General features: G+C 36.8%; 1 protein-coding gene across 2 annotated transcripts; it reads left to right on the top strand.

The window, feature by feature from the left end:
* The first annotated feature begins 1404 nt into the window (after positions 1 to 1404).
* LOC141376883 (uncharacterized) lies at positions 1405 to 10967 on the top strand. 2 transcript variants are annotated; one of them, XM_087276965.1, is made up of 4 exons: positions 1405 to 1831; positions 3562 to 3650; positions 6794 to 7087; positions 7588 to 10967. In XM_087276965.1, exons 2-4 carry the CDS (start codon positions 3578 to 3580, stop codon positions 7746 to 7748), a joined length of 528 nt encoding a protein of 175 aa, XP_087133091.1. In that variant the 5' UTR covers positions 1405 to 1831; positions 3562 to 3577; the 3' UTR covers positions 7749 to 10967. The 2 variants fall into 2 exon arrangements, with proteins under 2 accessions (XP_087133091.1, XP_087133090.1); XM_087276964.1 differs by having other exon boundaries at positions 7534 to 8831.

Here is a 10967-nt window from a genome sequence, read left to right as displayed (position 1 = left end):
TTTGTCACTGTCGCTTGCCTGTTATAAAATATAGTTGGATTGAATCCAGGGGTGAATTTGGCCATTTGGCCATCTAGCACTTGTGGTAAATGCCAGAAGGACCGGACCTTTTTTTTAAATGTGGGCCAGTCAGTTTTTTATTTATTTATTAATTTTTTTTATATAAATGTATTGTTTTTACATGCAGGCAGCTTTTATGTCTGTGAATATTATGATGATGATGATGATGATGATGATAGTAATAATAATAATAAACGTTAAGCATTTGGCCCAATTCGCAACGGCCGGCTGTATTCGAGAAGGGCTGACCCAATCCGGCCCAGTCAGAGGTTACGCGGACGTAATCAAAATCTGGCAAGAACGTCAAACAAACAGTAAGTGCAACACAAGCTAATTTTCAGAGTTGGTCGTAAAAAAGGAAAAGCTTCCCTGCTGAAAAATCCAGCTTAAACCAGCCTAGGCTGGTTGGCTGGTTTTAGCTGGTCAACCAGGCTGGTTTTAGAGGGGGTTTGGCCACTTCCAGGCTGGTTTCCAGCCATTTCCAGCCTGGTCTTAGCTGGTTAGGCTGGGAGATGACCAGCTAAAACCAGCTTGACCACCCTTGCCAGGCTGGGAGCCCAGCCAAAACCAGCTATGTCCAGCTTAAACCAGGCTGGTCAAGCCTGGATTTAGCTGGATTTAGCTGGTCATTTTCCAGCCTGACCAGCTAAGACCAGGCTGGAAATGGCTGGAAACCAGCCTGGAAGTGGCCAAAACCCCTCTAAAACCAGCCTGGTCGACCAGCTAAAACCAGCCAACCAGCCTAGGCTGGTTTAAGCTGGATTTTTTAGCAGGGTTGGCGCCCAAAAGCTCAGAGAAAGCAAAAAAAAAAAAAAAAAAAAAAAGTCTCTAAAATTAGACGCTGCCAAATGCATAAAATTAACTGAAATATTCTCGAAAGGGGGCAACACAGTGCTTTTGTATGGGTGAGTTTGTATGGGTTTCTGCCTGGTGCTCCGGTTTCCCCCACAAGTCCAAAGGCATGCGGTAAATTGGGTAGGCTAAATTGTCCATAGTATATGAGTTTGAATGTGTGTGTATGGGTTGCAGCTGGGAGGGCAAACGCTACATAAAACATATGCTGGATAAGTTGGCGGTTCATTCTGCTGTGGCAACCCTTAATTAATAGAGGGACTAAGCCAAAAAGAAAATGAATGAATGAAATGAATGTATGTAAATTTGTTATTAAAGGGTTGTTTTTGTTCCAGTCATACACATGAAACGTTTAAATATTTAACATATGGTACTGCTTATATTATTTTACCATCTGTACACCAATATAATGTGTGTTCGTGGGTGAGGCTGTGTCGGTGTGATAATGTGGGCTGGTGTGGCTACAGTGCCAGGGCTGATTTTTTTTGTCCCAGTCCGCCCCTGATTGACTCTCTCCAGACATATAACTTGTCTATGGATTTATTGCATTATTGTTTTTATTGTGTGTGTGTGGATGTGTGGTCATGTTAATCCCTGCATCCTCGAAAACATAATACCTGAACTCTTAGTGCCTTTGATGACTGTTTTCTTAGCACTTTTATCATAACTTGTTGTAAATGTGCTGCTACGATGGGATGGGGTGAGTTGGGGGACGCAACTCACGCATCATTATCAGAGATGTTTATCGGTTGTTTATCGGATGTTTATCGAGATGTTTACTGCGATGTCATCATTGTCGACCCGTCTCCGACCACCTTATTGTAAAACTGAAAGTATTTCAGAGCATTTATTTGTGCGATAGCAGAGAAGAGAGACAGGATGAAAAAGAAGTCAGACTGTGAGGACAGGAAGACGCGCGGTGAGTAAAAACTCTCTTAAAACTGCATAATCATAATCAGCCGACGGAGAATGAGTGTCTGTGCATGCTGTTTTGTATTATCTGACTTAAACTTTTAGCTTTAACATAGCCTACTTATAAGTGTAGAAAACAGATTTAGTGATTTAGTTTGATCAGTTTTGCTGTGTTTAGGTTTACATAGATTTTAATGAATAATAATCTCTGGTGCTTTTTTTTTTTTTTTTTGTGTGTGTTTGGATATTTTCCTGAAGTAAAACTTATTCTCAGGTTTGAGACTACATCGTTTTACTTTGAAATATAGACTATTCTGCTGTTTTATTGTAGTGTAAAGAAATAATCCACGACAGAAACCGCAAAATAATTCTGTCATCATTTCATTGCTCTTATTTTCATAGCGCTGTTCATTCATTCATTCATTCATTCATTCATTCATTCATTTTCTTGTCGGCTAATAGTCCCTTTATTGATCCGGGGTCGCCACAGTGGCCACCAACTGAACCACCAAATCCAGCACGTTTTTTTACGCAGCGGATGCCTTTCCAGCCGCAACAGATCTCTGGAAAACATCCTCACACACTCATTCACACACACACTTATACATACGGACAACTTATAGCCTACTCAATTTAGCTGTACCGCATGTCTTTGCACTGTGGGAAAAACCGGAGCACCCGGAGGTTTACATTTTGTCGACCAAACACTGTTTGTCGACCAATTCATCATCAGCGGCGTAGAAATAGCATGGGCATACCCCCAACATCCATCCACTATTTCACTTTTTTAAAATTGCGCTAACAACATTAACAGACGCAGAAAGAGTTACAGTAAATCGCATCTTCTTCTTGAGTCGTACCGCCCTTCCCAAGACACTGTGCCTTTGTCTGCGGTCATGTTGATATAAGCAGCCGAAAGTGCGGGGTAGTTTCCCGTGCAAGAATGTGTGATGGACATACAGCTGATGGCTGCAGCAGAAAAACAAATAACAGGTGTACAAGGATCGTTTTTCAAAGAGATGTGTCGCTTATCTAAACTTAAATTCGCTGCTGATTGAGTCCATTATAATAACGTTAATGCTATTTTGTCCCGCTTTGACGCGCAGGCATTATAGCAGGCTTATTTAGTTTGTGAATCTGAAGGCTGGTCCACCCAGACAAAAATGTTTTATGGAAAATCCTAAAGAGAAAGCATTTACAGTAAGTGATGTAGGATGAATTATGAATGAAAATTAATGCTGACGGTTAACGTTATATTGTGTATAATATATTTATATATTTCCGAAATGGAAACTGTTCTGCATTTTGTGCTGACAAGCAAAAAAAAAAAAAAAACTCCTTTATTTCTTATTTCTTAATATTCATTGTGTTCAAAACATTGACAGAATATTTGTTTTGGGGTGGTTATTCATGGGGGTTGATTAAATCTATATGCTGCTAAATGTTGCAAAGTCTTTATTTACTATTGATCATGATTAGACTTTATTTTAAAGTGTCTTTGTCTAAATGTAACTATATTCATTTAACTGCTGAGTAATATTAATATTTGCATACTCTTACTCTGGGGGTTATAATGTTGATTGTGTAGGGTTAGTTACATGTAATTATGCATAATGTAATTACTAAAGTATGTAAATGGAAAGGACACATTCAAATAAAGCGTGATCATAATCTCTAGTACTTCTTTATTAATAATGCTTAATTCTCACCTTTGCAATTGTATCTCTTTTATTTCAGTTGAAAACGGAAAGCCATGACTGTATTGAATGCAGTGCAGATCTTCATGCTGCTGTGGGGTTTCATGGCAGTCTGCCAAACAGATACTAGTAAGAGAATAACCTTAGAAACTGTGTGTATTAAATATGAGGAGGAGAGAATGTTTATTGTCCAAGTTTTTAGTCGACAGAGACTGTGTAGTGTAATGCTTCAGACCTATCAAAGAGCAAACAAATTCTTTTTCTTTTTTATATTCATTGCTCTTAGGTCAGTCTACTACATAGCATATAACAATTTTGTTGTTTACATATGATATTGCATTATTTTAACATGCACAAACTGCTCAAAGGGTTCGTTTGAAAGCGTACACTCTCTAAATGTATAGTTTGTCCAGGCACGTGCACACATAGGGCTCAACCTGTGCAGTGCACATGCCCTTTTTAGTCTTGGATAGAAAGTGCCCTTCCAAAATGATCAAAAGTGGCCCCGCGACGCGGCACACCTTCGGTCCCGCTCTTCAGTAGGCGAGCGACAACACCGGTCATGAGTACGCGCGCGACAACACCGCTCCTGAATACGCGCACGACAACGCCGCTCTTCAGTATGCGCGCAACACCATTCAACCCCCCACCCCCTAAAAATTTATCCTGCACATGCCCTTCGGACGGTCTCTGCACGGGCCTGAGTTTGTCTAAAGCAGGCATACAATCAGTCAGCGCAGTCGTCCCTCCAGAGTAAAAACAACATTTTGTGTCTGCCGGTTTGTTTACTTGAGGGAGTTCATTGGCATTTTCCCACACGTGAACTCTGACCAATCAATAAGCAGTTTAGGAAATATGTTTAACAACATCTGGCCAATGAGAGATGTGAATTTTGTCAGATGAATGCATTTTGGTTCGTTTCAATTGGTTCGGACCAAAGCCAGCAGTGTGGTGTGAAAACGACGCAAAGACGGCAGAAAATGCAGCTATGTATCATTTATTACCCTTGGTGCGGACCAAATGAAGCGAACTACAGATGTGAAAGCACACTAAGATCTTGTTCTGACTTAGAGGATTGTGTTGGTATACTGCATTGGAATCGTTTTGGTCATATGTATGTATGTATGTATGTATGTGTGTGTATGTGTATATATATGTGTGTGTATATGTATGTATGTGTATAAGTATGTATGTGTATATGTGTATATATGCATGTATGTATGTATATATGCATGTATGTATGTATGTATATATATGCATGTATGTATGTATATATGCATGTATGTATGTATGTATATATATGTATGTGTTTACAAGTTTTACAGTTTAAGTTTACAGACAATTCCCCGGAGGGTGCTTTATTTACAACGTGTAGGGTGTGTAGACGGTGCTCTTCTTTGAGGTGAGGTGCTCTGGTGCTCCGGGAAGTAAGTGAAGGACAGTGAGTAGTCAGATATGGGATCGTCACGAGCTGGAGTCTGCTGTGGAGAGATGGAGAGACAAGCATTAGCGCATGGAGTCATAGGGTGAATGAAGCTCGTCTTCTCCTGGCGTGGGCTGGGCTTATATGCCTCTCCGCTTGATGACGTCCAGCTGTGAGCGATCCTGTGTTGATGATGGTCCAGCTGGGTTGAATTAGCGACCAGGGCGACGTGGCATGTGTGCGCTCGTTACAATATATATATATATATATATATATGTGTGTGCGCGTGTGTGTGTGTGTGTGTGTGTGTGTGTGTGTGTGTGTGTGTGTGTGTGTGTGTGTGTGTGTGTGTGTGTGTGTGTGTGTGTGTGTGTGTGTGTGTGTGTATATGTATATATGTGTACATATATACATATGTATATATTAAAACATATTAAAATTGTAACGCAAAAAGTGCTGCAATAACAATGAATGGAGCTGTCATCACATCAGTGAGTGCTCAGAGTTTCACTCCTGTTACACTAATGACAGCTGGATGAGCTCTGCAGTGGACCCCTTATTCACATTGGTTCATAACTGGATGATTAAAAAAACTAAATTGTTTACACCCTGAGTAAAACCACTATAGCCTATAAAAATTACAATGTATCTGTTTGTGTTATATTATAGGGCTAATTAATTATTAAATATTAAACTGTATTAGTGCTCTGTATTTAATGGAGCTCAACATATCTGATCAAACTTTAATACTCTCAATATAAATGCATTTTTTTCAAGATGTTCCACTTTTTCCCATATTTATTTGTGTAACTAATTTAAATGTAATGTTCAGTATTATTATTAATAGAACAAACTGGTATGACCATTTTAAAGTCGGCAAAGCTTCTAAAATTATGCAAAGTAAAACTTGTGGCTCTTTGAACTTGAATACCCAATTCTAGATTGCATTTAGGAAATTATTTTTTATCAGTGTAAGTCAGGATTGTCGACCTGAGTAAATTATGATGTGCACAAATAAAAAGGAATAAAAATAAACAAAACTTCAACACACTGAACCACTACAGCCTCCATTGTAGTATTGCTAGTTACAACAGTACAGTTAACTGTTAACAGGCTGATGAATGACAAAACTCTTTAAAGCTTTAAATCTTTAGATACATTTAGAGTCTCAGCTGTAAGGGTAAATACAGAAGAGTCTAGCTGTGCATAGGCAGAAAAAAAGCATAAAAATGGCATAAAAAACTGTGTAAAGTGACGACTCGTACACAAAATATGGCTTGATGGAATCCAGTGAGAGCAGACCACAATGAACACTGCGCATCAAGATTTGCTCAATAGACTGAAGCACTGAAACCATGTCAACTCAACAAACATCTTACAAAAATTAATCCAGATAGTGAATAATCTAAATTTATTGAATAATATATAATAATATAAATGTATTGAATAATACAATTTAAAAAAATTAAGTACAGTTGTTAATTTGAGGGGGTGGCGTCATTTTGATTTTTTGGGGGTCCCCAAAAGAATTCGCCCTACACAAAGGGGCCCTCAGCTGAAAAAGTTTGAAAACCCCTGCTCTAGTGCATTCGAACTAAATAAGGCACGTGTGAAAGCACCCTTATTCAATTGAAATTAGTACCTTTTTTATTGAAATGTACGCAACAGATAATGCAGTGATTTTACTTATAAAAATGTTTTAGAATGATTCAGAGTGTAGATGACTGACATGGACACAGATAATATCTTGTTTTAAAAATAACTTTTCATGAGATGTGACCCATATTTTGTATTATTCTTCTGTTGCAGTATTATAATACTTTTATTATGCTTTGTTTTGTTTTTCAAGATGCCTGCAATGTGAGATGTAATGATGTGACTGGAGCTGTGAGGAAAGAAGTGATGTTCAACTGCAGCTTCTCTGAACAGTGCACTGAAGGCTGTGTTAAACGGTATAAGTTTCAGTATCCTGAGAAATATAATGACTCTGAAATCTGTAGAGAAGAGTTTGATGACCCCTGTAAGAAGAAGAAAACCTTCACATGCAGTTACACTCCAGATACAGCAATGAAGGAAACGTTCAGATTCTTTGTGCAAACTACGAGTTTAGGAGAAACAGCAGAATTCACTGTGGAGATATCAGGTATGTCTGTAATACTTCCTTTCAGTTCAGTAAATGTTTGCACATATATCTTTTATCATTTTTAATCTACTAATATTATTTTAATAATCTGTTAGCAGAGCCTGTTAAACATACAAACCCTAACACCGAAGCTCCAGTCAATATGTGTAGTATACTTCATTATACACACTGATTATTGAAAATAAATAATTAATGTTTATAGGGCAAGAAAACAATAAGACTTCAAAAACAGAAAACTGTTAATGTATTTTGTATATATTTAAAAATTAATAAATATACACATAAATATATTTGGACTTGTGTTTTTGTAAAGAAATAAGCTTCTCCACACTGAAGCATTTAATCAAAGTGTGTGTGGAGAATCTGACTGTCTGCAGTCTGCCATGTGCTGAAGTGAGATTTATGATTTAATTAATAATAATAATTGCTTTTTAATTACTGTACAGGACATGAATTACAAAAAGGTCATGAGAAAACTCCTGTTTCTGCCATCGCTGCAGGTGTGGGCTGCACCATCATCTTCATCATCATCATCATCATCATCATCATCATCATCATATTGACCATCATTATCATCTACAAAAAGCATCCTGGTGCATTTCAGAGGATTCAAAGATTCAGATCACCGGACAGAATTGTCACGACAATAGTACAGAGTTAGTGTAATTTCACTTTGAAAGCAAAGGTTATTTTGAATAAGGTGCTACTGAAGAATCAGCTTCATCGAACTGCAGACAACAAAAATCTCTGTTCATAAATCTCTCAGCATAAATCTCTGACTTCAAGTCACTGTGGTATGTGGTAATACCAACATGTGGTATTGATTCTGGCACAGATCTGATGTTTTGCAATTTGAACGGTGAGGTCAAAATTCAGTTTGGTTTTAGTTTGCCATGCATCATTTTGCACAAACTACAAGCATCATCTTCCTTATCAGCGGCTGCTCACTAACCCTTCAATGAGTTCACTACAGCAGTGTGGTCGACTACTGAAGCAAACATTCACCACTGAAGTTTTAAACTTGCAGTACACTGTAAAAAAAAAAGATCGTAAAAAAAAAGTTCAAATGACTGGCAGCTACGGCAGCCAAACAAAAACCATACAATTACGGTAAAATTTCTTTGTTTTGTAAGAATTGAAATATTGCAAATATTCTGATATCTTTGACAATTCAAAACATGAGCTGAAAACAGAGACTGGTGACTTCACAACCCACCAGGGGGGAATGCGGGAAAAACCAGTTCCTGCTGCATTTGCATCTGAGTATGCTGAAACTCAGCTTCATCCCCCCCAACTCACGCATATGGTCATTTCAATGTTTTAGATTAACCAAACTGACTTTAACTATCATGTTTGATATCATTTGAAATGTCTCAGTGCGATTGGTACAATGGTCTCATTCTCTCAGAAATAGACATAATCAAAACAATAAATATATAACTTCAGGCATCTTTTGAACCACTGTGAAGGGTGTGACTTTTTACACACACCCCCTTCCTTGAGGGAATTCTTGGATTATTTAAGGTAAGGGTTGAGAAAAACTCAGGGCGATTCTGCCTAACCAGATCAGCCCATAACATGGCTTGCGCCATGTTATGTATATTACAAAGTCAGGAATGCATCTTTTTCATCTTGGATTTATGTTTGATAATTTGATGTTTTGTATTGATCGTTTATGAATTGACTGATTGAATTGGCATAATACATTTACCTGACTAATAAATTGTTATGTTTTGAATGATTCAAACAGAGTTCGTGTTATTATCTTTAGTAGATTGTGGTAATTTCATAGCACCACAAGCCCCTGTACAGGTTAGTAGCGGACTAGAACACGGTAGACGGAGCATTGCGGCATGCTATACGATGTCTCTCCGACTAACAAATTGGCATTTATTCATGTATACTTAGGCTGTAAAAGGATATCTAAGGGGATAGTCCTTCGCCCGATAAACTTATAATACTATTTAGATAGTATAGTGATTATTCAAAGTTACTACTAGTTTAAGTACGACTGGTCTGCTTAATTCTATAGTAATGATCGTTATATGACTAAATAGCTCTGTCTGATTTAGGAGGTAGCAGACCTATGGGGACCGCATAAAAAATATCCTAATCTGAGTAAATAGGGTTCTGCCTTTTTAGGATAGCGGTCAATCGCCACTGTTTAGTGACCAAGACTGACATGCTTGTGCTTAAGAAATTGTATACTCGGCCGGTACAAGATTCAGGATGTTATAGAGATCCCAATGAACGAGAATAACATAAAATGATGAACCGAAGAGAATATTCAATCATAATCTAAATTAATGTGAACGGAAACAAAATAACCTTCTCAATGTTTTATAATTGGAGTCAGATAAAACGAGGATAAATATATTAATATTCTAAACCACCTCATACTAAAATTGGAGTCAGATATGAGTTAAGTTTAATATAAATCAACATAGTGCACCGGAAAGACCGAACATGCAGTGAACCTTCATCCACCAGTGGATACCGTCATTGGACCAACTGGCTGGACCCTACAGTTTAAATAAAGTGCAAAAAATAATAAATTCACAGATATTTTCATTACAATATTTACAGAAAACACACTGTTATTTTACAGACTTTTCCTAGATTATTATGATCAAATCCATTTAATAAAGTAACACAATAAGAGTTTTACAGAGAAACACTGTTATTTTACAGACTTTTCCTAGATTATTTTGATCGAACACCATCAATAAAGTGACTGCACTAAAAGTTCAAGAGAAAACAATGTTATTTAATTTTTTTTTACAATTAAACGCCTTTAATAAAATGCCAAGACATGCTCTTGGTCGTAATTTAACAGTTTTATTTTGGATCAAAAAAGTTTGGAAAAAAACATCAAACGAGATACAACTGATTCAATTCTCACAACTTACAGTTTATTAAATAGTATTGCTTTAAAACATGTAGAGGTTTAAGTTGTATGAAATGATTCAGTTCCAAATCTTAAATGAAATGGAACTGTAACGTGGAGGGGACGCTGACAAAGAAGTGCAGATTCAAATGCAGGTTTATTACACAGAGATGGTCAGGTAAGCAAAAGTCAACACAGGGGCGATCTGCAAACAGATGTATGCAGTGAATCCAGAGTCATGATCAATTCACAAGCAAATGATCAGTCCTGGCAGCAAACAACGTAAACAATTAACAAACAAAGCAAGGCAAAAGAAGAGAAACGTGTCATAATGTTCACAGTAACAGTTTAACAAGACTAAGCAATTGGTGCGTGCGTCTGTGCTGCTTTTAAAGTGCATGTAATCAGTTCATAACGATCCTCCAACTGTGTGTGTGCAATCAGCGGAATCTGGAACAGGTGTATGTGAGTGCTCTTATTGTGTTACTTCATTTAATGAATTTGATAGTAATAATCTAGGAAAAGTCTGTAAAATAACAGTGTTTCTCTGTAAACATTTTAATGACAGTATCTGTAGATTTATAATTTTTTGCACTGTATTTCACCAAAGAAATTTTACCTTAATTTAATGGTTTTTGTTTGGCAGCCGTAGCTGCCAGTCATTTTACCTTTTTTACAGTTTTATTTTTTTTTTACAAAGCAAGTAATTACAATTTATTACTTTAATTTTACGTAATTTTAAATGTACTTAAAAAACAGGAAAAAACACATTAAATAATACAAAGATTTTATTGTATAAAACAGACAAATTGCTGTAATTTGTCATTACTTATGTAGTACATAAAATAACAGTCAAGCTGTTAATTTACAGATAATGTTTGTAATTTTTACGAACTTTTGAATATAATTTAAAATAACAGGAAAAATACTGTATAAATAATACTGTAATTTAAACAAAAATGTCGGTAATTTGTCTTAAACAATAAAGTACCT

Source organism: Danio rerio, chromosome 12, assembly GCF_052040795.2.
Source record: "Danio rerio strain M-AB ecotype USA chromosome 12, GRCz13ab, whole genome shotgun sequence".
Classification (NCBI taxonomy): domain Eukaryota; kingdom Metazoa; phylum Chordata; class Actinopteri; order Cypriniformes; family Danionidae; genus Danio; species Danio rerio.
This window is presented reverse-complemented; position numbering and strand designations above follow the sequence as displayed.